The sequence below is a fragment of the Oryx dammah genome, unplaced genomic scaffold (assembly GCF_014754425.2).
Source record: "Oryx dammah isolate SB20612 unplaced genomic scaffold, SCBI_Odam_1.1 HiC_scaffold_17, whole genome shotgun sequence".
In the NCBI taxonomy this organism is placed as follows: Eukaryota; Metazoa; Chordata; class Mammalia; order Artiodactyla; family Bovidae; genus Oryx; species Oryx dammah.
This window is the reverse complement of record NW_024070201.1, coordinates 39831672-39858699: the sequence shown is the minus strand read 5'-3', so window position 1 is coordinate 39858699 and position 27028 is coordinate 39831672. Positions and strand designations below refer to the sequence as shown.

At 47.6% G+C, this 27028-nt stretch overlaps 1 protein-coding gene across 12 annotated transcripts in view; it reads left to right on the top strand.

Annotated features, from left to right (window-relative positions):
• The window catches only part of MICAL2 (microtubule associated monooxygenase, calponin and LIM domain containing 2), a 154981-nt gene that overhangs the window by 31820 nt on the left and 96133 nt on the right, over positions 1 to 27028 (top strand). For all 12 annotated transcript variants that reach the window (XM_040258362.1, XM_040258364.1, XM_040258361.1 and 9 more), the window contains exon 3: positions 21637 to 21977. In XM_040258362.1, coding sequence (XP_040114296.1) covers positions 21714 to 21977 — 264 coding nt within the window. In that variant the 5' untranslated portion in view covers positions 21637 to 21713. The remainder of the gene's footprint in view (positions 1 to 21636; positions 21978 to 27028) is intronic.

The following is a 27028-nucleotide window of genomic DNA, read 5'->3' as shown; positions in this document are numbered from 1 at the left end:
AGGCTTCTCTGTCCATGGGATTTTCCAGGCAAGGGTACTGGAGTGGGTTGCTATTTTCTTCTCCAGAAGATCTTCGCGACCCAGGAATCGAACCTGGGTTTCCTGCATTGCAGGCAGACGCTTTACCCTCTGAGAGGGAAGGTAGACATGAGTAAAACTGGCCCTGCCTCCAGGAGTTTCACTGGGGTTGTGAGACCAGGGACAGAGACAGGGGACTGAAGAACCCGGTGGAGAGAGGATGGGGGACAGGTGAGACTGGAGCAGGGTGGAGGCCTCGTGGAAGGGCAGCTGGCAGGCATGGCCTAGTGGGCACTGAGGACCCATGGAGGTGGATGGGGATGGTTAGGTTAGGGTTAGGGTTATTGCAGGGGAGTCCACATTGACATCCTAAGCAGCAGCATGAGGAGGGGACCAAGGGGAAAACTGCATTAAGTTGTTCTGGCTCTTAGTGTCTGGGCAGAGAGGTCCTCATTAGCCAGCCTGCTGTGACTTGAGAATCCCTCCTGTTTGCTGGAGAAACACAGAATGTAGAGGGGGCACACAGAGGAGGGTCAAATGAACAAGTGGACAGAGAATTCCATCATTGAGATGTATATGGGAGGGAAGCATGTGACTATCTGGCTGGCTTACTCCTACTGTGCTCAAATGAATTTTTGGTTTGTTTCTGACTAACCACACTTCCAGTTGGTCTTCACCTGCATCTCAGTTTTAGGGCTCTCCTGAAATATTCATTTGGTTCAGGCATGATACAGGGCCAGGTAGGTCCTGCTCTTTCCAGTTTTACCCTGCCCCTTCTTGCAACTTCCTGGGCATGCAGACTGGGAGCCTGGGACTGACTGCAGGCTCCATCTCCACTGGCACATTGAAACATACACTTTGCCCAAATTACAGAGAATATGGTGTTTGCCAAATAGGTACCTTGGGTTATTTTCCAAAACATGACTAGGTTATAAACTTCCGCAGGGAAAGGGTGCAGTGTTACATCATTATTGTTTACACCCTAGGTTTACATTATACTCCATTTCATCAGGACCATTTCATCTTTATAAAAAGGCAGGTGGATTTACTCCCACTTTGCAGATGAGGAATTTGACTTAGACAAGCTGTGACGTGCCCTGCATTAATGTAGCTGCCTACGGGCTGAACTGGGCCATAGCCCAGGCCTCCTGTTTATAAATTCCCTCATCTTTCTACTCTACTAAGCTTCAACCATATGCAAATTTCTGAAGGACCAAGGACATAAGAGGAACTCAATAAATATTTGTTGAATGAGTGAACTTTGGTTATTTCCTTTTTTAGGGGGTAGGTCACTCTTAACCGTAAATGGATCCTCTTTGGCAGCAAAGGAAACACTACCCTGTGAAGTATTTGAATTTCTTACCATGATAAGAAACCAGTGAGTTCTCTTCTCACCCAGCCTCACCTCCAGGAACTGGGTCACACACATTGAATAATTAATTCCTTGAGTCTTTCGCTTGGAGCTCCCTCCTCCTGATGCCAAGATGATCTGACCACCAGAGGCAGATCCTATTGTTTGTCGTCATCAACCCTCAGATGACCCATCTAATTGCTTATGGGGAATACTCTTGGCCTAATCAGGTCAGACTTCCAGTGGTTTAATTTGATTTCCTCCTGCCCTTCTTCCGCATCAACCTCCCCTAGATGGAAAGAGAGAGATCTCTGTGGGTTATCTTAGGTATTTAGGCCCACCTCTCCTTTCTCACTCTCCCTCTGGACTCCCCAGAATTTTCTGGTGAGGGCTGGAGAAAGAACAGCAGCCCATGTCAGGGATGAGAAGGAACGCATGGGGTGGGGATGGGGGCAGTTATCAAAATATCTGCTGGGCCTGCTCTTTCCCTGAGTGACACTTGGGTCATGTTGCTTGGCGTCTGCAGAGGATCCAGCTGGCCTCATTAGAGCAACCTAATTAGATCTCGAGGTCAACAGAGTCGAGTGGAAAAAAAGAGTGGGCTGAGGCCCAGAGACCCACGACCTGGTGCTGGTTGTTCAGGGCTTAGCCACGTGGCCATGGGCCAGCTACAGAACTTCACCTGCCCTCAGATTTCTTATTAAGGAAGTGAGGGAGGCGCAGAGGGTTGTGGCATCTTACAGGAGCCTTCTAGACTCCTGTGTCCCCAGTGGCCACTCTGCTTGTCCTCATGATCAGCACCGACTTCTCCTACAGGTTGCCACCTCCTCTGCTTGTTTCTGTAGGCATTTTTTTTTTTTTCTGGACTTTGAAGCATTGCCACCTCTCCCCCGCCCCACCCTGAGATACGCCTGAGCACAGATAAGAACTGCCTGTTGCTGCCCTAAACTCCAGCCAAGCAACCTGGAAGAAATGTCTAATCTTTCAAAAGCATGTTGGGACCTAGGGCATACAGGTTGGTATAGGAGATGAGTGGGATTAACCTTCAGTGGAGCAAGTCAGGTCAGGTGATTAGGGCTTTTTGGGATACAAGAGATCTTGATGCCCTAAGGCATCCAGTTGTTTGACCAAAGGGTAGTAGATGTGTTCGTAAAAACAGGGCTCCAAGCTTATCATCATCTTCCCTGGCTGGGGTCTGTGGTCAGAGGGGACCAGACACTGTGGAGTAGTAAAGGTGATGATGTTGGTGGAAGGCTGCTCAGGGAGAGCTAAGAGATGTCTCAGACAAACAACTAACACACAAAAAAGGCCAGTGTTGGGAGGGTGGATGTGTCTCTAAGGTTGATGATCTTCGGGCATGAAAGCTGGAAAGAACCTACAGGTCATCTGATCTATTTCTCTGATTTTATGGGTGAAGAAACTGAAGCAGAGAGACATGATTTAACCAGACCCAGAAAGCAAGCTAAAGATGGATCCAAGATGCAAGCCAAGTCTCCTGATTCCTAGTCTTGGAATCATAAACCTGATACAAAGTGGCTCTTTCCCCAGCGCCATGTTGCCTCCTCTCTGTGGGTTTAGCCACCACCCTTCCCACTCCCCTCCTTGACCCTGAGCTTGATTGTCTAAGGTGTCAGCAGGGCCCCACTGCTCCCACCTCCTTTTTTATTGAGGCCTAGTAAAACCTGGGTGTGACATCACAGCACAGCTGAGACTTCTCTCATGTGTGGGCTGTTTGACTTGTACTTAGGGACTTAACACTGTTGGGTCATCAGTATTCTGTTTTATGTGGGTCTTGGGGTGAAAGATTAATGCAAGACAGGAAACGAAGGACCTGATGGCCCAGCCTCAACAATAGTGGATTCGCATGGGTTTACCATTCAGATAAAAAACAGCTTTGTTGCTAAGCACGCCGCGTTCTGAGACTCTAAAGCTGAAGGCATGGATCAAGTGCAGCCTGTGCTGTCCCTTGCTCTTGACAGAGTGCACTTTGGGTTAAAGGCTGTCTGCCTGGTCGCTGTGTTGCTGGCATGTGAACCAGAACGGAAGTCATTCACTTTTTTCTAGAGGGCTTCATTTGTCTCAGCACTTCCTGCTGAGCTCAAGGAAATGTATCATGAACTCTTTCCAGTGAGCAGGCACTGGGTTTACAGACTTTACCTTGTTTTTCCTCACCATGGTTCTCTGAGAGAAGTGAGCATGGCTGTTTGTTGTATTGAAGAGAAATTAGGCAGATAACAGGCTAAGTAACTTGCCCATGTCCCATAGGGGCCAGGATTCAGAGGCAGGGGGTCTGATCTTAAAGCCTTTTTTCACTCTACATTTCACACGGCCTCTCTTTGCATGGAGAAAAGAGAGCTGGGCCCAGTGGACCGGGCATTGGTGGAGGCATCAAGCATTCATGGTGGGACTTCTGAATGCTGAGTGTCAGGCTCTGGTCTTGGCTGTGAGGATGCAAAGGTGAGTAAGACCTGGTCCCTTTATTCCCAGAAGCTCGTGGTCTGACCTGGAGACAGGTCACAGCCATCACTCTAAGCTCTGTCATAACGAGTCACACACCAAGTGCCCTGAAAGAAGCGAGGAGAGAGTGACACACAGGGAGCATGGCACCAGGCATGTGCTCTGGGACTCGGGTATTGAGGGATGAGCAGGAGATCTCCCGGCAGAGAGCTTGCCGAGCGAACCGTGTGGTGGTATGCAGGCTTGATTCGGTACCTGGAAGTGAGGAGGAGTCATGGCATGTTTTCTTCTCAGCTGACGTAGAAGGAGTGGAACTTTCAGTTGGGAGAAAGCTGAGGGAGGAGGGGTTTAGACCATTAAGGGCTAATTGTGTGAGAGCTGTTGAAAGAAACATCAGTCAGAACCAGCAAAGATTCTCCAGATATGAATTATCCAGGTAGCTGAAGTACTCTTCCCTGCAGAAATGTGCGTGGGGCTCGTGTTCAGACAGTTTATGCCCACTTTCCACATTTTGTGTCTCACGCACCAGTGGAGGTGTTTATTGATGGTGCTAAGGCATCGGAGCCGGCTGGGCCACGCTGACGGTTCATATTTAAAATGTCTTGGATTCCTCTTGCCAAATAAGCTGATAACAGATACCCTTATGAATTCATGTGCAGACTTCTCTCCAGGGACTGTTCTGCATTCCAAACCCAGCCACACAATCATTCTGTAGGAGCTGGGGGTGTGGGGTGAGAAGGCTACTTAAAGATCAACAAAAATATATAGCTGTTTTTAAGGACAATATTTACAGGGCAAGAGTATCTAGGAAATGGATCATTTGCCATGAGAGTGAGACAGATGCTTTTAGAAATTCCAACCCTTTCGAGTGGGAAGGGTCGTGGGGAAAATAGAGAGAGCCTTCCAGGAACTCTTATCTGTCTCCTCTCTGATGAGGTCCTTGCTGATGTCTGCCCTTAGCAAATCCATTCCGGAAGCAGATCTTTGAGCCTGATGTACCCTTCTGGGAGGAGAGGAAAGCAAAAACCCAGACAGCAATCTGGGGTCCACACTTCCTGGTCTCAGATCACAGTCCATCTTTTGTGACCTCCTGTGTTTCATTTCTTTATAAGAAAAGAAAAATCCTTTCTGGGACGATGGCTGCTTTAGTGAATGTGTTTTTCCGAACATAAGCCCAAACACCAAGAGAAGAGTCCAGCATCTTCATTCAGCCAACCCAAGTTTATTACATCTATATGGTGGGAGACTGTCTCCTGTACGTTGACAGAAAATTCACCAGCTCGGTCACACCTTCTGCTGTTCTTTCTGGGGCAGCTCTCTGGTGGAATGCGAGTCAGAGAGGGGTGTTTTGACTCACTGAGTGGAGAATGACCAAGCTGGCAGTCACTGGTCCTGGAGTGCTTATCCCAGCATCTCTGAGTGCACAGAAATGTGGCCTCTGCGTGTCACCTGGAGAACTGGCTGTCCCTCCCTCAGAGCTCCGTGGCCCCTCACACAGGCCCATGTCGCCTCCACATCAGCCTCTTGGCAGCTACTGACAGTGCAGCACAACTTATCAAGCTAATCGTCTCCTCAGAAGTGGGGTCAGCAGTTGAGTGTATTTTAGGGACTGGTTCCACCCTGTCTTATCAGAGAGGCCTTTCTGCATTTGCTGTCTGAAACCCTGAATGGTTTTAAAGAGCTTTTGTAAAAATAGTTCATAGGCGACTTCAGTTCCTCTGCACAATAAAGACGTGGCCCAAACTTTCTCTCTCTCTTCTACTCAGAGGTCTGAACCACCCCCTGGTAAGGGCACATTGGATGTGGGCACAGAGCCCCTTGGGCAGGTCTGGAAAAGGGGAGACAGCACTGCTCGGGGCTATCTCGACCTGTCATTCTCTGACCTGCTCACTTCCCAGAGGCTGCATCTGAAGACTGTTAAGCTGTGTTCATTTAACACATTGCCTGGCACAGGGTAGCCAGTGTCTGTGGGATGAATATGGGAACAATACCCTACCAACAAGAAAATCCTCCAGTTTTCCAGCAGAAGCCAAAAGAAGTGAGCAGCTCTCAGGCTGAGTTGCCCGAGTGAGTGCTCTCCACAGCCCAGCACACACTCCAGGAAAGATCCCTTTGGTCCTGGGTACAAAGAGATTTACAGATCTCCTATCTCCCGGGTTGGGTCTGGAGGGAGGGTCAGAAGAACTTTGATCCACATCCAGAAATTCCCCCACTCAAGACTGTGAGTCCTATTTTCAGGGATTCAGATAAGCACAACACACCAACAAAGAGCAGTAACTGCAGCAAGGCATGGAATGTGGGCCCCAGCAAAAGCAGCGTAGAGCCCATCCTGCTGGCTTCCCCAGCTTGCCCAGCCCACTCCCCTCCCCCACTCAACTGCTGCCTTGGCTGGGCATCCCATGCTTGGATATGTCTTCCAGGAGCCTCCCGTTGGGCATCTGTGTTTTGTCAGCCTGCTTCTCTACAGCACAGGGCTTTTTACCTTTACATCTCAGATCCCAGCTTCCCAAGTATGTTGACAGCTTGGTAGGTTTTGAACAACCCATTAGGCCTTTCTGACTCAGGCAGGGCTCACTTGCCCTGGCAGGTGCACACACCTGCTCATGAAGGCTGACTGTAGTTCACAGGCCCCGTGTGGAGACTGAGGTGATGGGCGTGGCCAGCTGAACTGCCAGCTAGGCTGACGCCTCAGTGGAAGAAACAGGCAAGCATCCCCCTCCCCTGCCCCAGGCACACATGCTCGGAGGCCGCCCGACCATCAAGATCTAAGGAGGTATTATTTATATTGCTAATAACATTAATGACAATATAAACAACAAAGCATGTGTAATGGCAGATCAGGAAATTAATCCTGAAATTAAAGGTCTATAACTCAAATGGAAATGTTCAAAGCCCTTTGAGTGAACTCTAAAGATGGTGGGTACAGTGTGAGCTGTTCCATTCCTCCCCAAATAAATTTTTACTAGTAAATATTCATTCAACAAAATGTACTAATTACCTACTAGGAGCAGACACCACACTGGCACCAAAGTTAAAAAGATAAAAATCAGTGGACAATTCATTAATGGATGAATTAGTCCAAAGAGACATAATACAAAAAGTTGAATTATTTGCTTAAATATTGATTGAATGTCAGTGGCATACTTAGAACTGAGCTGAATACTCTGGGAAATAGAAAAGAAACAAGAAGACGTTGGCTTTTTCCTATATAATGTAAAAACTATAACATTAAGTTTATACATTAATTGTCTAGACAAGATTAATGCACAAAGCTGTTGGGTTCAAGGTTGTAACTGTCTTTCTCTAGAAATTACTGAATGGTAGTTGCTCAGAAGCTAGGGAGACAGAACTTGTTCCCCTGATGTCCAGAGTGCCTAGCATGTTTCCCCTTGGACCTCAGACTGTATGGGAGTGGGCCTAGGAAGCTGTATTTTGGGATGCTTCCTGATAAATCTTCTGGTATGCAACTAGTTTTGGTGATCTCTGGCAAAGAGTCTGGAAACTAGAAGAATGCAGGGGAAAGAGAAAGCAATGGCAGCCCACTCCAGTACTCTTGCCTGGAAAATCCCATGGATGGAGGAGCCTGGTAGGCTGTAGTCCATGGAGTCGCTAAGAGTCGGACATGACCAAGCAACTTCACTTTCACTTTTCACTTTCATGCATTGGAGAAGGAAATGGCAACCCACTCCAGTGTTCTTGCCTGGAGAATCCCAGGGATGGGGGAGCCTGGTGGGCTGCCATCTATGGGGTCGCACAGAGTCAGACATGACTGAAGTGACTTAGCAGCATGGGAAAGAAAGCTATGACAAACCTAGACAGTGTGTTAAAAAGCAAAGACATCACTTTGCTGACAAAGGTCCGTATAGTCAAAGCTATGTGGTCTTTCTAGTAGTCATGTATGGATGTGAGATCTGGACAATAAAGAAGGCAGAGTGTCAAAGAATTGATGCTTTCGAACTGTGGTGTTGGAGAAGACTCTTGAGAGTCCCTTGGGAAGCAAGGAGATCAAACCAATCAGTCTTAAAGGTAATCAACCCCTAATGCTCTTTGGAAAGACTGAAGCTGAAGCTCTAGTACTTTGGCCATACGATGAGCTGACTCATTGGAAAAGACCCTAATGCTGGGAAAGATAGAAGGCAGAAGGAAAAGAGGATGAGATGATTGGATGGCATCACCGATGCAATGGTCATGAACTTGGGTAAACTCTGGGAGATGGTGAGGGACAGGGAAGTCTGGCGTGCTGCAGTCGCAAAGAGCCAGACACAACTTGGCAACTGAACAACAACTTAGGAAAGAAAAGTCAGTACGGGATGGGGAAGCTTTTGTTCCTGAAAGCTCCAGCTCACCCCTCAAGATCCAGCTCTGGTACCACTTCTATTGTGGACCTCTCTCCAGGCCACCCATGGGTCATTCCATTTCCCATCACTGTGTCCACACATCTTGCCACCCATCTCTGTGTAACTCTTACCTATAATCATTATTTAAAATTGATTCCCTGAATGGACTGTGATGATAGCATTCTATTAGTACTATGGGGCCTGACTTTGCTTCAGATTTGAGCAGGGGTGGGAGGAAGAAGACTGAGACTGGATGTAAACCATCAAATAGCCCAGTCTGTCTGAGGCAGCAACAGCGGAGCCCCAATACCTTTGGGAACTGAGCCTAATGAGGAAATGGGGGCTGCATGGAGTAGGCTGATGAGACCGTCAGGGAAGTTGGGACTTACACAATGGGGTGTAGGAAGCCCTGAGAGCTTTATGAACACAGCAGGGTGGTGCTGGTCAGATGGGAAGGGGAAGATGGGGAGTGGAGGCTAGTTAGGAGGCTTCCATGATAATTCTGATGGTGGTTAGAGAGAAAGGGCGGTCACAGTTCATGTCACCATGTTACCTAAATGTTGTGGCTGCTCTTGATTGGGTTTTCCCAACAAGCAGTGGTTACAGAGAGTCTACTATTGCCAGAGGCACAGGTGCCTGGCCCTAGGTGCGCAATCTCTGGCATCAGACAGTTCACAGTCCATTGAGGCAGGCAGACCCAAAAGCAGTTCACACAATAGTCTATTTGCAATGATCCCTGGAACCTCCATGGAGTACAGTGTGGGAAAACAAGGTGTGGGGAAGCCAAGGGAAGACTTCAAAGAACAGTGCAGCCAAGGGTACTGCCTAGCCTGGCGTCACTGGGTTTCATCCTCATGTAATGCAGTGGGATCAGGACTGTTATTATCTCCATTTTATGGATGAGGAAACTGAGGTTCAAAGAAGTTAGGTGACTCATCCAGGCTCACACACCTAGTAAGTGATGGGGCAGGTTTGTAATAAGTCTGCTTGACTCCAGAATCCACCCTGGGACCCCTCTGACATTCTGCTGCCTTTAATGTTTCAGTCCTAAAGCCGACTGGGTTTTTACCAAGTGAACAGAGTCTAGATAAACTTTCTGGATAAAGCGACCAGCATAAGCAAAGGTGCAGGGAGGGTAGCCTGAAAGATTTCAGTTTGTCAGGGAGCTGCAGATGGCTCAGTAAGTCTGGACTCGGAGGGGATGGGGACATGGTGAGGAGACAGGCTGGAGTACAGGCAAGGGGCAAATCATGAAGGGGGTTTTGTCTTGCTCTGCTAAGAGGTTTGGTTCTCACCCTGAAGATAGTCAAGGAGCTGATGAAGGATTTGAAATAGGAACAGGACCTGACCAAGTGTGCACTTCTGGTGGAACGATCTCTCTGGCAGCAACTCGAGAGAGGCTGGTGGATTGGAGGGAGCAAGCAGGAAAGGTGCTTATGAGGAGTTTCTGAGAATTCAGGTGACTGGCTGGCTCCTCGAGATGAGGGAAAGAGGACAGAGAAAGTGACTCCAGGGGTTTGGTGTGAGAGTCTGAGTGTAGATGATGCCATTCACTGAGGATGGGGATGCAGGGAGGTAAGAGCAGAAGGAAAACTGACTACATGTGAGGTATCTGTAAGATAGTCTGGGGGAGTGTGTAACTGACAGTTGAATACAGCCCTGGAAAGCAGCTCGAGGTTCACAGTGGGTCATCAGGGTGTAAAGTGTGGTGGATCTGTGGGAGTGTTGAGAATGAGAGGGATGGTGAAGATCAGAACCTTGGGAGATTTCAGGAACATTCAGAGAGAGATGTGTCTACAATAGACTGAAGATGGGAGAGACCATGTGCAAGATAAGGTCCGATAAGTGACAGCTGGATTTAGTGACAGTGTTGATGTTGACCTTGGGCGTGATGCCTGGAGTGGGCTATGTGTATGAGTGGGAATGAGATTCTGGAAGATTAGAGGGTGAATGAGGTGAGGAAGTGGATATTACCAGGCTAGACTCTACTATAGAAGGAACCTAGGCTGTGAAGGGAATGGGGGAGGGTACCATTTTGTTTTGTCCAATAAGAGCAAGTATAGATCAAATTTGCATTGAATTTGTGCACATTTTGGAGACTGACTTCACAATGATAATTCACACCTCAAAATAAGAACAAAAAAACTTTTGTCAGGGGATGAATTCTTCTTTTTTTTCTATTTGGTTTGAAAAATATAGTCACTTGGCACAGTTCTTCAAAATGAGGGGCCTTTGGAAGATAGACTTCATTAGACATGGCTGGGCTTTGAGCTTCCAGAGCCGGGACTGCTCTGCGGTCATCCTGGGCTCCTGGGTATGGTGTGTGTAGAGCAAGCAGGTGTTGTTGAGAAATCCTTTTCAAGTTCACTTTTCCATGACTTCTGTGCCTCCCCCCCAGCATTATTCTCTATCCTCCAGACTAATTACTAGGGTTGCAGTTCCCGAGGTCTGAACTCAGCTGTCCAGACACAGAGGCTCACCTGGGAAGTGACTTTAATGGTGTGCTAGGCAAAGACTTGGTGGAAAATATGCTTTAACTGTCCCATCTCAGCTTAAGGTAGATTAAGGGGAGATGATCGCCCTTACCGTCTATGTGAACATGCCCCGGTTTCTGCTGTGGTTTGGCTTGGGCTCCTTTGGGGTGGTGGGAGTTATCCCTGGGCAGTGGGCTGGAGTGACACTAGATAAGCACACCCAAGCCCACCCTGTGAGAGGCACCTTCATCCGGTTCTCACAGATGTTTGTGACTTGCTCAAGGGAGTGCTGGAGGACACAGAAGTCCACATTCTTTTGACTGCCCCATATGAGCTTCTAGGCATTCAGGACCTGAGGGCTCAGGGTTGTTGAAACCAACGAAATAACTAGCCTATCCATCCCAATCTCGTGTCTTATTATAGGAAAGGATGTGGATTTTCACCATAGGGTATATATGTGTGGGCAGAGGTGCTTCAGTGAGGGCGGTCAGTCGTATTGCTGGGGTGGATCAAGTGACTTTTCCAGGGTATAGAGAGCCTAATGAAAAGGAAGATAGAAAATGCCAGAGACAGTTGTTTGGAAGTCAGCCTACAATAGTGTTGGTGACAAGAGGGAGGTTAATGCCCATGTGATCAACCTTCTTACTGGGAGGGGGTGCTTTCTAACCCAGGCTAAATTTGACATACCCACTGTACTATAGTTTACCTACTGGATTAGTTGATACTTCCTGCCCAACACATATAGCCTTGATTCTCAGTGTCTTCACATGCTTCAGGTTTATTTCTCACTTATGTGAGGTCCAAATGTTCTTGGTGTAGAGGGCTTTCCTTCCAGTGGGCATCAGGGGGCCTAGCTCCTCCTCCTTCTGGTCTTGCTATCTTGCACATGTGATTTCCAAGGCTGCTGCACTCTGACAGAGGGGGAAGGAGCCTGGAGAATCGCCATGAGAGGTTCTCATGGGTTGGCCCTAGAAGTTGTGTGCATCCCTTCTACTCACATTTTGTCGCCTTGAACTGGTCATGTGGGCTCACACAGCTGCAAGGAAGGGCCCAGGAGGAAGGAGAAATATATCTGGTGATCAGCTGGCCTATCTCTGCCACACCCACCCAGGGTAGAAAGTCACCCCTCAGCTGACATTTTATTGTATTCATCACTGTTATCCGAAACTGCATCGGGATCTCATGACGAGAGCTCCTGTCATTTGGAGTTTGATGAAAGAAGGGGAATATCATGAACCAAAGGGTCTAGACCAGAGACCGTGTCCCTGATGTGGGTGTGAGGCAGAACTCGGATCCCTCCATCCATTTTGTGTGGGAGCAGTATGGGAAGGTGGTCATGGATGTGGACTCTGAACTCGGGCTATTGGACTTCAAGGCATAGCTTCCATACTTCTGGCTATGTGACTTTGCCAAGTTGCAAACTTTTCTAATTCTTTTAAAAGTGGGGATAATAAATAGTGTCTCATGATGCCTTCGCTTCTTACAATGGTTAACTTCTTTAACACAAAGAAAGCTTTACCGTATTGCCTAAAACTTTATAGATGATCATTAAATGTCAACAATTATTATGTTCCCAAGGATTGAACATTGTTCATTCATTTTGCACATACTATATAGAAAGGGTCTTGTGCTGGAAACTGGGAGTAGGGAAGTGAAAAATTAAGTTCAGCACAGAAAGACTTACTGTGACTGAGCCAAGTACAGGTGCTGTGGAAGGGTTCCATTCCATTTGGGGAAGGGGTCAGGGTTAGGGAGGTGGGGAGTGTCTAGAGGAAAAGAGCCTTGAAGGAAGATTAGGAGTTAGTGCGGTAGAGATTGGTTCACATCCATGTCCTTTGCTTTAGAACAGTAAGGGTGGTATATGATATGTCAGACGTACTGTTTTTTTTTTTTTCAAATTGGCAAGCTTCTTTGCCTTGCAGCAAGATTCTGCTAACATGACAAGGATTCATACCCAGTGTCACTGAAATTGATGTTAGTCAATGAAAAATATGTAAAGCTCTGATTTTGAGAGACAGAAGTCTCATCTTGTTACATACCCATTGTCTCCCCTCATTTGAGCCTGATGGCATGTCCACCAGATCTGAACTGATCTAGATGGGCCCTCAGGGAGTCTTTAGGGAATCTGTGTGCTACAGGGAAGAATGCTCCCTGCTTTCAAGGAACGAAGTCTGCTGACTCCTGTCCAGGTCCTGTTAGAACACAGGAGTGTTCTCCCCAGGCAAGGGATGGTGGGCTCTGGGAGCTAAGACCAGGGAGCCCCTACCCAGCCTTCTCTGTGATGTTGATGCAGAGTTTACAGGTGCTGAGGGGGCAGGGGGTGACAGTGGTGATGGTGTCCCAGGGAAGGCAGAATAAGAGATAAAAATTTGGATTTTGGCAGGGCTGAACTTCCAAAGGCTTCCTAGAGTCAAATGAGGTTTGGAAGGAAGACTGAAAGATGCCTACATGACTTACAACAACAACAACAACAAGAAATTATGCCACTGAGCCAACTAAAAAACAACAGGATTCTTCCACTGTTTATTTTATTACATTTTAACTCAAAAATATTTTTTAAAAAATAGGTTCGTTGTTAATTAGGCCACAGATTCTGTACTCGGGCCTTGGGCAGCTCCTACTAGAAGGTGGTGATAGTTGTTTGTTTTTTAATGGATTTTATTTTTTTACTGTGGGAGAATATACATGAAAAATTTGCCGTTGTGGCCATTTTAAATGTTAGAATTCAGTGGCTTCACATGGTTGTGCAACAGTCACCACCTTCTACCTCTAGAACTTTTTCATCATCTCAAATTGAAGCTCTGCCCCCATTAAACAATAACTCCCATTTCCCTCTTTCTCCAGCCCTGCTACTTTCTGTGTGTGTCTGTGAATTTGTTTATCCTAGGTACCTCCCACCATCAGTTTTGAGAAAGGCTAGACTCCTTAAAACTGGAATTTGCACTTCGCAGTCCTCCCAGGCAGCCAGTGTGTGATGAAGGTGACTCAGAGCATATGCAGAACAGGCTGCTGAGTTTTTGTTGGTGGAATGGACTTGCTGTATGTGCTGAGACGTGTGTTGTTTTGTCAGCTCCTGGACTGTAACCTAGGGCTTCTAAGATGGCACTAGTGGTAAAGAACCCACCTGCTAATGCAAGAGACCTAACAGACACCAGTTCGATCCATGGGTCGAGAAGTTCTCCTGGAGAAGGAAATGGCAGCCCACTCCAGTATTCTTGCATGGAGAATCCCATGGAGGGAGGAGCCTGGTGGACTACAGTCCATAGGGTCGCAAAGAGTCGGGCGTGACTGGGTGACTGAGCATGAGGACTGTAAGCAGGGAAGCAGGTGTCTGTCTTGTGGAGTTGGGCTGGTCAGGGGTCTGTGGACACAGCTGAGATTGCGTCAGAGGTACTGTTTCCCCTATCCCAGCATGGCTCTTTGGAAAGGGCCTGCCTCACTGGACTTAAAGGTCTGTGATCCAGAGAGCAGAAGTGTGAGACTGCAGAATGCAGCCTTGGGGACCTTGTCTCTCACCTGTTGGAATATAAGCCCCTTCATTAAATTAGCAGGGTCAGGACTTCTTACAGGAAGGCCCTTTCTTTTCTGGAGAAAAATGGCACTGCTAGTATGACTGGAGTTGGGTTGGCCAGAGGAAGGGAAGATACATGAGATGAAGATAGTCTAGCCAGGGAGAGAAGACTCCAGGACTTGGGATGCATATATAGGAGGGAGCTATAAAAAGCTGTATGTGCTGAAATACAGAAAAGTATAGAGCTACAAATAAATCAACGGAAATACCATCACACACACACACCCACCCACACACACACACCACCACCCCCACACACACCCCCATGGTCATATTTGGCTTGATTCCTTTCTCCTCTGGATATTACGCTAAGGAGTTGGAATCGTTGAGGACCTTAATCTGTTTCCTGCTCTTTTCACCATGATTTACGGCATAAGCATTTTCCCCAAGGATTAAATGTCTTCATAAATATTATTTTTAAAGGACTGCCTAATACGTTATTATTTGGTTGCACCATAACTTAAGAAGCCACACCCCGTGTGACATTTGCAGGCTCTTGGAGCCTGAAAGAACTTCAGAGACTACAGAACCCACCCCGTTTAATTTACACAGCGACTTCAGAAAAGGCAGGTTGCATTATTAACATTTCCATCATCATGGCTCATGTCGGTTGGTGACTAAGAGCGTGGATTTGGAAGTGAGGTAGAACTGAGCTCCTTTACAGCATGCCCATTCAGTACTTGGCCTATGAAGGGGGTTGCTTGCCCCTTGGAATCTCCTTCTCTTTTGTCAAACAGGGATGGTTAAATGAGATCATGGATGTAAAAGATCTGGGACAAGGTCTGGCGCCCGGTGAGCAGCTGAGCAGTTCCGTTGTTGCTGTTCTGATGAGGCTCAGTCTCCACATGCCTAGGCCCAAGTTTTGCCTGCCTCAAAGGCTTTGCTTCTCCTAGAGGTTCATACAGATGGGCTTAGCAGGACAAGCAGAGATGTGAGGCACTGGCCAGAAATCATTATGGAAAAAAGTTTAAATTTGTGTGTTGTGTGCACACATGTATACATACACACATATACACAATACAGATACATGCATATATAAACATTTATGCACATACTGATATATATGCATATATTAGCGTGAACACATGCATATACATACAGTAACCACACATGGCACACTTATACTTGCCTTGCAGGAAAGTGAGATGATTAAGTTCTGGAATCACCCCCTACCCTCAAAGTCCTTGCTTCTTATAGAGTAGATACAGAGAGAGAGCAAGAGAATCACCATACCCTCTAGACTTCCTGGCACTTTGACTGGTCAGCATATACTCTCTGACTCATGGGAGTGGAATTGGGGGGTTAACCTAGGTCATCCTGGGATCTGTTAGTGTGAGTGATTCCACGAGAAAATGGACTGAGGTGAGGAAGTGGGAATGTGTGAGGTCATTTCAAGCCAGAGCAGTGGAGTCAGCTCACTATTGAAAGACAGAGAGGAGAGGGCTGGGGATGGATGGGCAAGACCACATGGCCTTGGACTCTCAGAAGAGGAGCAGCACAGAAGACCAGGGCCTGTGATGGGCCTGGAGTCTCTTTCCTGAGCTCCCCACCGGGGCCAGTGTAAACAGAGGGCAGTGTCCAGGCCCTGCTGCAGGCTAGGCACTTGGGTGGGCTTTCAGCTACCTCTCTTGGATGTGTTTCCATTAGCCTTTCCAGTAGGGGCTCTAGAAGGCGTGTGTAAGAAGACTGCACGTGTGGGTTCAACCCGCATGGAAAGGGCTTTGACTTCCTGTGGGTGATCTCAAGGGTTAAGACCAACCGCGGGGAGAAGCCATTGGAGAGACAGCATCGATCTTGCTGGAGAGGGACCAAGAGAAATCATCTCACTGAGGCTGTCTTCCTGTCAGCGGAGACAAGGGCGGGGGGCAGGCTGCCCCAGGAAGTGGTGCGTGCTCAACCTGGGAAGGTGATGGAGGGAAGGCTGGGGACCCCTGGCTGGAAGGAGATTACAAGGGGCTCCTTTCAGCCCCTTTCCAACCTTGGGAGTTGCCCCAGGGTTAGGTTCAAGTTGGTGTCACGTGCCCTGGTAGATGGAAAGCCAGGCCTCCCTGGGCCAGCTGAGAAGATGATGTCTGCAGACACCACCTGTAAAGCAGGTGTTCTGCCTGTGATGGGCTCTGCAGAGATGCAGTGTGTGAGGATTTCCCACTATTTGGCCCTGGCTGCCTCCTGCCTTGTCTCAGATGTTGGATCCAAGTAGCCATGCCTGAGGGTCTTCTGTGTGTGAGATGCAGATCTGGGGGCTTTTAAGTCTTTCCAGCAGCTCTGTGAGTGGATGGGGTGAAGACCTCCCCATGTTTCACTGCTGAGGAAACTGGGCCCTGCCCCCATGGCCCCTTGGGGTGGTTAACCTGAGAGATGGTAAGTTTGAATAGGGGTTTGGCAGTGGAAATGACAAGAGGGTTTGGTTTTTAGATTGCATTTGCCTTGAAATGCGTCTGTGAGCCTTGAGGGTGGGGTTGAGGGCTGCCATTTCCTCATTCTGCTTTGAGAGAAGGTTTTGCTCATTGTCTCTTCCAGCTTTCCTTCAGTTTTTCTAGAACTCCCTCTTTTATTTATTTGTTTGGCTGGGCCATGTCTTAGTTACACCATGAGGGTTCTTTAGTTGTGACATGCGAACTCTTAGTTACAGCATGTGGAATCTAGTTCCTTGACAAGGGATTGAACTTGGGCCACCTGTATTGGGAGCATGCAGTCTTAGCCACTGGACCACCAGTGAGGTCCCATCTTTTATGCACTGCCTGGTCACACTCTTTGATGCCATTTCACAGGTGATGAGGCCAAGGGACAACAGAGGTGTGGAAGTCCCACACGAGAGTGTACTGGTAACCGTCAGGCCAGGAGCTCATCTCTTATTTTGAGGACTACTCAGGGCCTCTACATAAACCTTGAACTTGTCTCCCAGATGTTATGGGCCTGAGAGCCCATTACCAGTGCTGGCAATCTGAGACTCTGAGCTTTTATTTGTAACAGCCAGAGTCAGGGAGAGGGAATTGCTTTGTGACTCATGAAGTCACATAGGCAGAACCACAAATAAGGGACTCATTGGCAAAGACCAAATTGCTTCAAGGCTATTCTTAGAAACTAAAGCATCATGTCTTGTTTCTTCCCAGAAAATGCAGAAACCTTTCATATTTCTGAGTAGTTCATTTATTTATATTTCATACCAAACTCCAAAAAGGCAACAACTGGGTAGTGATTGACAAGGAAGGCTAACAACGGCTATTACCCAGGATCCTCTGGCTTAACTAATCCTGACTTTCTTCTTTGGCAGAAAGAGAAGGGTATCCAGCAAAATACTACACTCCAGTTTCTGGAAACTCAGACTCAAACTTATGGGAGTCCTTCTAAATCAGCCTCTCTAGTTCATTCACAAAACTACCTTGTACCATGGATGTTTTCAGTTCATCATCCAAACTTCTTCATGTGAGGTCCCCCACATTTCATATGGGAACTTAAAACTCAGAAATGGAGTTAGTTGTCCAAGGCTACACAGCTAGGAAATGGATTTGAAACCAGATCTTTTGTATTGAAAGCCATGGCCTCTAATTGTAAAGTGTATATAATTGTTTGACTTGGGAAGCTAGTACTGCTGCTGCTGCCGCTGCTAAGTCACTTCAGTTGTGTCCGATTCTGTGCGACCCCATAGACGGCAGCCCACCAGGCTCCGCCGTCCCTGGGATTCTTCAGGCAGGAACACTGGAGTGGGTTGCCATTTCCTTCTCCAATGCATGAAAGTGAAAAGTGAAAGTGAAGTCGCTCAGTAGTGTCTGACTCTTCGCGACCCCATGGACTGCAGCCTACCAGGCTCCTCCACCCATGGGATTTTCCAGGCAAGAGTACTAGAGTGGGTTGCCACTGCCCTCTCCGAGAAGCTAGTACTAGTGGTCTTCAATTATATTCTCTTCATTTTGTTCTGATGGTGTTTGAGTCATTTGATGAATAGTAATGAGTGCTGGTTATCAGGGAGTCACAGGTGCTAAATACATCACACATGATTGAATTTATTCCTTACCACCCTATGACTCAGTATCAGTATCCCCATTGAGCGGACGAGAAAGCAGGCTGAGAGGCTAGATAACCTTCCAAGGGTCCCATGGCTAGTGAGTGCCTGAGACCAGACCCACACCTGGGTTTGCCAGACTCCATATATCCAGATGCTTTTCTGTGAGGAGACCTACTCCTAGGGGCTGTCAGTCATTCCTAAGGTGTCTGACTTAAACTAGAAAATGATTTTAAAGGCTGAGACCAGACTCTTTAGATGCAGGGCGGCAGGGCTGAGGCTGGCACGGGCTGCGGGGGGCACAGCCCCAGGCAGGGCTTATCTCCTTCTGTCCATTCATCTCCCTTCACCTCCTCCAGATAGGAGCTAGTTCCTACAGCTCTCACGCCCGCCCACAGCCCTCAATGCCACTCTGGCTCTTTCCCTTGGAGCTGTAAAATTAAGTTGTTCATTTTTCTTTTGGGGGAGGAGAGGAGGCAGCTGGCATTAGGAGGAGGCAGTTTCTTCCAGTTTATAAAGTATTCTCTGGGAGTTGGGTCTAGCTTGATAACTCAGAACAGTTCACCATTTCAGACAGGGAAGAGTTGGTGACTTGGAGAACTGATTTTCAAAGCTTTTTTTTTCAACCTGGGGCATTCCCCAGATTCAGATCAGCTGCAGGTGATGGCTTCAGCATACATCTTCACATCTACCCAGTGCCTCCTTGGGCCAGGCTCTGCCATCACTCCTGTATCTCACCCTCCACAGCAGCTCTGCAAGCTCTCAAACAAAAGAAACAGCTGGGGCTCAGAGTTTATGTGGCTTGTGTGAGGCCAGGTGGGCAGCAAGGGGCCAAGCTGAGCTTTGGACATGGCTTTAAGAGCCCCAAAGCCTGTGGTTTTCCTCTGCGCCACCTGCCCATCCCATACTACAGGATTCCGGTGGAATTCAAGTAGCTTTGCAGCTGTCAATTAGCTACTCCAGCCCCTCTTCAATCCCTGGCATAGAAGTGATTCCAAAGATAAAGACTGAGGATGTTAATATGCTCCGAAAAGCAGATAAGTCTTGTTCTCTGTTTATGCTCCCTGGGTGGTGGGTCCTACACAGGGGAAAAGTTGAAACACAGGAGGAGGCGAAGTTTATGTGCGTGATACCAATGTGAGCAGTGCAGACACTAAAGGTTCTGACTGACCCACGTGGGAGGGAACCTGTGTCTTCTCAGTCCCGGGTAGAGCACAAAGCCAGCTTTCGAAGTTGGTTGAATTTGTTGAGTTGAGGGGACCAGAGGACAGAGGCCTGGCTGCAGAGTAGAGTTTGGCTGGGTCTGAAGCAAGGAATGTACTATTCTCCCTTCGGCTGAGTCTGGTGCCCGGCCTGTTGGAAGCTCTTGGAGAAACAGGGACGGGAGGGAGGTGTTCTATGCTGTAGCCCAAGCCACTTCACCCATCAGGATCTGGGTGTCTGGAGAGCTTGTCTGCCCCCAGTGAGGGGCGCCTCACAGGTAGCGCCCAGCCAGGCTGTGCATAACCTACGTGTGTGTGCTTTCCTTCCCCCTGCCCTGCCAGTTTCTTTCCTCGTTGTGCCTGGGCAATCCTCAGCTGCCTCCTTCTCCAGTCCACCCCTGCCCTCTCATTTTCCCAAAGACTTATCTCACTCCGCTGCTCTGTCTCCTGTATCCCCCCGCCCACTGGAGAAGCCAGGTCTCCTCTACAGTCTGCCCCAGACACCTTGTCACGAGTCCTGAATTCCCAGTGCCTTGAACTTGCTGTCATTCTGCTGCCATGCTGGTCCAGATCCGTGCCTTTGTATGGTCCATTCCCAAGTTGTCTGGCAAAATCCACCTCATTCCTAAAATCACAGCATTTAGGCATTTCCCTGTTGTGGCTCCTCTGAGCTTGTCCAGCCTCTGTTGAACATCTCCTTCTCTGGGCTTCTGTGTGCTGTGTTCAGTTTTACAAGCGCTGGCCTGTTGTCTTGTAATCAACTATTTACGGGTCTGCCTTCCTCACTAGGCCCTGTCTCTGTATCCTCCTCTAGCATCTAGAGTGATGTATGGCCCTTGCTAAGGCACCAGTCAGTCAGTCAGTTCAGTCGCTCAGTTGTGTCCGACTCTTTGCGACCTCATGAATCGCAGCACGCCAGGCCTCCCTGTCCATCACCAACTCCCGGAGTTCACTCAGACCCACGTCTATTGAGTCAGTGATGCCATCCAGCCATCACATCCTGTCGTCCCCTTCTCCTCCTGCCCCCAATCCCTGCCAGCATCAGAGTCCGTACTTATTGCTTAATGAATGAGTAAAGGAGTAAGGAAGAAGATAAACACCATCCTCTGCTTTCAGTTTTATAAGGCCAGCCCGCAATCCAAGCGCACCCACAATGGCGGTTCCGTCTGGAGAGTGGGAAGCTACCCAGCCCGAGGGCTTGTCTCTGTTTGCTGACCTCCTCCTGCCAGGCTTCTGTCTGGGGGAGCTTGGTGTGCTCTGTCCTCTGTTTACAGACTCCCTCAAGCCCTCCTGACAGTGGGGCCAGCCCCAGCTCCTCCATGCTCATTTTCTTGCACCGGCTTCGGATTCTGGAAAAATAGCTAGTGCTTTGGAAAATCAGTCTAATTTATTTTTGTTCCTTTGAAACTTAAATGACTTTCCTAAGAAAATGCCTGAGGTTAGAGTGGTGCAGAGAAGAAAGGATGATGGCCAAAACCCCGGCAAGCTATTTTTGTGATGTGAATGAGCCTCCATCAGATTTTTCTTTCCATTAGCACTTGTTCCAAATGGCTCCCAGCTTGGGCTTACAAAGCACAGACTCGTTTTGTGCATCAGGAGGAGACCCACATGTGTCTCTGTCTTTCTGTATGTCTCACTGAAGTGGATGCTGTCCTTCCAGCATATTTGAGACGTTGCCATTTGTTGTCTGTATAAAGAGAAGATCCACCCTCTGATAACTAATGAAGGAAGATGTAAAAGTGTAATGTTGAAAGATAGGTGGGATGGTTCATGAAATCTAGAGAGCTTTACTTTTTGGGAACTGTGCATTCGTGTCATGTAGTTAGGTTACATTAATATTAGTCAATCAGTTTATGGTACCAACAGTGTGAAATCTGGGTTTCTGGGTTTGTTTGTTTTCCTTTTGCCAGTTCCTACTTCCAGAACCATCTGGCTTATGGCAACATTGACCAGATAATGTTGACATCAGCCAGGGTATGTCTTTGGCAATCTGTAGTTCTTTGCAGACAGCCAGGGGAGTGGAGTGGTGGGGAGAGAGATTGCCAGCAAGGCAGCATTTCCAGGTTAGATGGTATGATTATACCTCTCCTGTAGAGTATGTATGGTAGGTATTATGTTTAGTATATTAGTATCTTAAAGGAATTGTATTTTTACCTCTCTGCACCCTCTCCCCAGCCTACCCTTGTCCACGGAGCTCACCTCTGCCTCCATCTACCTTTGCAGGTGTGACATTTCTCCAGGTACTTCATGGTGTTCTCCTCCATCCTCTCCACATTGCTGCTCTGCGTGGCTCCTGAAACATGGGGGAAAATGAGGATGAGAAGCAGACCCAGGCCGGGCAGATATTCGAGAACTTTGTCCAAGCTTCCACATGCAAAGGTACCCTTCAGGCCTTCAACATCCTCACCCGACACCTGGACCTAGACCCTCTGGACCACAGAAACTTTTATTCCAAGCTTAAGTCCAAAGTGACCACCTGGAAGGCCAAGGCCCTGTGGTACAAACTTGACAAGCGTGGGTCCCACAAAGAGTATAAGCGAGGAAAATCTTGTATGAACACCAAGGTAAGGGAACCCCTGCATAGACGCTTCTTACCCTGTGGGGCATGTGGGTTGGTTTGTTGGGAGGTTAGGAAGCCGTTGCCATTTTGCCATCATAAGGTTCTTAGCAAGCGTGGTTGTGTTTTATTGTTTGACTCAGCTGAAGGTTACCTTTGTCTGTATATGCACAGCTTACCTTGGTCAGGGGCTTCTATCCTATTGTAGTGGTCTCAGCAATTCTTCTTATGTGCTCTCTGAGGCACAGAATATAAAGGTGTCATCTTGAAAACTATTCATAACCTAAAGGCTGAGAGTATGCTTTATTTGGTAGGGACTTTTAGGATTTTTCAGGAGACAGCCTCTCAAGTAGGAGAGAATTGCTCCAAGGAGGTAAGAAGAGGAGCCAGACTATATGGAAGTTTTGCAACCAAGGGCAGATAGTCTGAACATCAAAATTATATAGCTAAATAAAGCCAGATACCCCAAGTTAAGGAAATCAGTGCTTTTCTTTGCATGGGAAGATGCAAGAGTCTGGGCTCACAGAAATCATTCCTTTGATGCGCACCTCAGCTATCTGGGGACAGTGTCCTGTTTTCATATCCTGAGTTCCTCGGGGCTCACTGTAGGGAGAGGCTGCAGTCCTGTAGCTGCTAGATGGCAGGTATTCTTCTCCTTTCTGAGTGCTCTTAAGGCTCACCAGCTGGCATTGGAGGGCTGCAGTTGAGGATGACTTGTCACATCCGTGTTTATTGATATAGCAGGAAATAGTCCACTCATCAAAGGCATGCTTGATGTTATCCTGTTTCTGCTATTACTACTACCACTACTTCTAGGAGCCATTATTTACTAAGTAGCTTCTCTGGGCCAGGCCCGTTCTGTATGAGGTCTCATTGAATAGTACGGTAGTCCTTCGGGTCACTTAAGAGATATAGAACCTGCAAAGTCAGTCTCACTTAAGGCCAACAAAAAGGCAACCTCAATCTCTGATTTTAGGGCCTATGCCCTGAAGTCCCTGGAGAGACATTTGTGCTCCTTTTGGGAACAAACATTTGAGAAAGATCCCCTGACTTTAATTGGCTAAGAAATAGGTCTTTGGTATTTATTACCGTTTCCTCCCTCTCTTTCTCTTCCTCTTCACATCTCTGCATTCTCCACCACCTCGTCCCCTTCCTCTGCTCAGGATCACATGTTGGTGACATCGGAGAACCTGTGCCTAGCACATCGTGTCTCTGATAGCTCTGAATCACCCATCTCTGAATGCGCAGCCAGAAGTCAAGACTTCCCTGGGGGCTGTCAGCCCTGGGCACTGGTCCAGGCTGTATGTTTAGGTTAAAAGCAAGCATGCTGTATTTAGACCTCACAGGAGGTAGCTCAGCCAGAGCCCTTGGAATTCTAGTTGGTGCCAATCCTAGACAAGAGGATTGAACTCTCCATAGAGATCAGAACTGTTGTGTTTTTGTTTTGGTGATGCGGAGCTGTTGAGTCCACCGTGGGATACAGCCACTTTCCCTTGCCCTGGGGAAGACAGCTGCCAAGCTCCTCTGAGCCTGGGACACACAGACTGTACAGGGTATAGGAGAGCATCTCGTCAGGCAAAGCAGGAGGCATTTTAGCCCAGAGCATACTAGCCATCCAGGAAGGGCTTGACCATAACCTGCTAAGCTCCAGCCTGACCCAAGAAGAGGAAAGCTTTAAAGAAGAGGGGGGACCAGTATCCTAAGTGCCATCCCCGCCCAGCACCTCCTTTCTAGCTGTTGTAGCTTCATGGTTCCTGGCTCACTGGGCAGCTCTTCAGAGTTCTAGGAGTGGGAAGCTTTTAACTTACAAAGCATCACCCTTTTCAGTAACCATATATAGTGGTTTCCTTTTTCAAAGGTTCTATGGAAGTTAGGTGGCTAGAGTGCAATATGTTTTCTCAAGGAAAAATTTCAGAGCTCTTACTGTATCAGAAAATGCATCACCCCATATACCCAACAGTTCCTAGCTGTTGGGGACTCTCTTGGGGATTGGAGGACAGACCTTCAGAGGGAGTCAGCCAGCAGAGGGATGGAATGAAGGGGTGACCACCAGGAAGATGTTCCTTCCAAAAACCACTGGCTGGTTGCCTAGCTTGCCTGGCCAGCCCCTGTTTTACAAGCTCTGATGGCTTGAAGTGGAGGAGTCCGTACATCTGGTGGTTAGCAGGTCATCAGTGATGTCTAAGATATTAAAACAAAGGGAAAGGACTCATGTCTTTCCTCAGTGATGCTGAGTAAGAGTGGTTCTTGTGCAGGAATTTTTACACCTTTCTCAGGAGGAGGAACAAAGACATCAAATGTGGTGGCCCATCTCATAAAAACTATCCGTTTCCTGAATTGTAGAAGACCTATTGGAAAATGCACTCAGTGTACAGAAAAAAGAATTCAAACAAAATATTGCTGTTCTTCAGTTTTGTTTGTGAAATTTGAAATTACTCAAATTTAAAATCAATTACTGGACTGTGGAAATAAAGAAAAATGGTTGTGACTCTTAGGTGAATTTATTCACACATTTCAGAAACTCAAACTAACCTAAACAAAACAGGGAAATGATTAACTCACATGAACAGGATGGTCCAGACACTCAAAGCCTTTCCCACCCTCTCTTCTTCCATCTAAATATCTCTTAGATATTTTGCTCTGTCTTGGCTCCATTCTTCCCTCCTGCAAACAGGTTTTCTCCGTGTTGCTGCTGCTGCTGCTAAGTCGCTTCAGTCGTGTCCGACTCTGTGCGACCCCATAGATGGAAGCCCACCAGGCTCTTGATAGCTCTGTGACTCAAAAGACCTTTGTCTTCCTGCTCAGTATGGAAAATAAAATCTCAGGCAAGGATTTCAGTTAGCTCACTTTTGGGCCAGTTATTGAGGCCAAAACCAAGGGAGCTGACCGCTGTCTTTGGCAGCCCTTTGAAGCATCACATGATTCACATGAGGGGAGGAACAGGTCCCCAGGGATGGGGGGTGGGAGTAGACAAACACTAGGTGTCCTCCTCGTGATGAGCAACTGCTTGTTTGCGTCCTAGGTATGTATGGTCCAGGCCTCTTCACGTTGGATTCATGTGGGTAATGGTAATGATGGGTAATGTTCACTCTAAGAGCCTGGGTCTCCTGGTTGTGAGTCAAGCAGAACACAGAACATGGTCTTCCCTCTCTTCCAACATGAACAGACACTGTCTTGCTCACACATCTCACTTAGGTTTATCCCTTGGTGCAGTAGCTGATGCTGAGCATTAACCAAACAATGAGTGATGGGCATTAGCATGCTTGTGGTTCATCATTAATGCTAAGCCATGCAACACAGCTGTGTCAGGTACCAGGCATATAGCCAAGCTCCTGCTTAGTCACAGGTAGAGTGGGAATGAATGAACTGCAGCCAGAACTCCACCTTTGCCGTGATGTGGATGCATCTCAGCACCATATGGATCTAGGCCTCGGTGATTCACCAGCATTAATCAGCCCCTACCAGGTGCTGTAAGCCCTTCATGCCAGCAGGAGTGTGTGTGTGTGTGTGTGTGTGTGTGCACGTGTGTGTGTGTGTGCCCATGCATGCACTAGTGGTGATGGCAGGGGAAGATTGGTGACCAGGTTCTGTTTGGAGAAGGTGACCTCTGGTTCATATGCCGGGGATAGGGAGGAGGACCTGCAGGGTCCATAGAGCAGTAGTTTAGGTACCAGTTGCATAATCTAACTTGGGGTTATTGTTCATTATTGATTATTATTTATGAGGGGTTAGCCAAGCACTTAGTAATTCTTTCCCTGGGTGTGATCTGTTTGGATAAGAAATGAGCGAACCAAGGAGCAGGCCAAAGAAACTCTTTCAGGGCTGATTTTGGCTGTGAATTAGGGTGGTGCCCAGATCTAATGCCACATCTGATTGTGCTGTTCCTGGGAAGACAGGGCCCAAGAAAGTAAAATACATAATTTGGCCTGGGATTTACTATCACCACAAAGTCATTGAGTCTGGTCGTTTGTTTTATATATACTTTTAATGCTAGAAGGAAGTTGAAAGAATGTTGTATACAATCTCTGCATTTGACAGATGACAAACCAGGAGGCCCAGGAAGCTGAAGCTGTTTGGTTGAAGCTAGTGGGTGGCATTGCCAGGGTTTGGATTCTATTTATTGGTTCGCTTGTATAGTGTTTTGTTTATTCATTCGTTAGGTATTTCCTATACCCTACACCTTAGTAGGTGTTTGACAGAGGAGATGGTTTGAAAGAGAAGAGGCACCAGTCAGTCACTTAAGACCTCTTTGTCTTTGGGCAACTTACCTAATTCCTTATTCTCAATAGCAGTCTCTGTAAAATGCGGACAATGATGCTTCTTCCTTCATGGAATTTTTGTGAATATTGAATAAGGTAATCTTTGAAAAGTGTTCAGAACTCTGCCTAGTACCTGGTAAGTGATCAGCTAATGTTTAGCCATTAATATTAATATCCTAAGTGATATGAGAGAGTTGTGTACACTGTTCTGCAGGACTACAGAAGAGCAAGTGATAGAAGTAGTCTGGGAATGCTTCCTGGAAGAAGAGAAATGATTTGGGGTTTGACAGATGAGTAGGAGTTTGCCTGGCTTTATTGAAGGAAGAGCTCAAGGGAACATAAGGCAGAGAAACGTATTCTGGGAAGAGTGGGTTGCTCGTGTAATGGGAATGAAGATGCCTGTGGGGAGAGGGAAGAGGAAGGGGAGAGCGTGAGAGCAGGATGGATGAATGGCAGGAGACCAGAAGGCCTCCTGGGGCCAGGCTCAGACAGAGGACCTGGAGGATCATTGAGGATGTGTCCCTGATCCCAATCCAGGGTTTTTGCTCCCACCTTCCAGGGGGTGGCTTGGTAATCACAGGTAACCAGTTCAGACCAGAAGGCATTTGTACATCACTGCCATAAAAACATGTTTGCAGGAAATGACTCAGGCTCCTGTTACCAGCAGCCACGGGGCCAGCCTATATAATGAAAACTCTTGGATTATCCCTTGAGAAGGAAATGTGTGTATTTTGGGTCACACCATGCCTTCTGCTCTTGAACATGACCTTTGTCCGTCTTTGTGTCTGCACTGACTCCC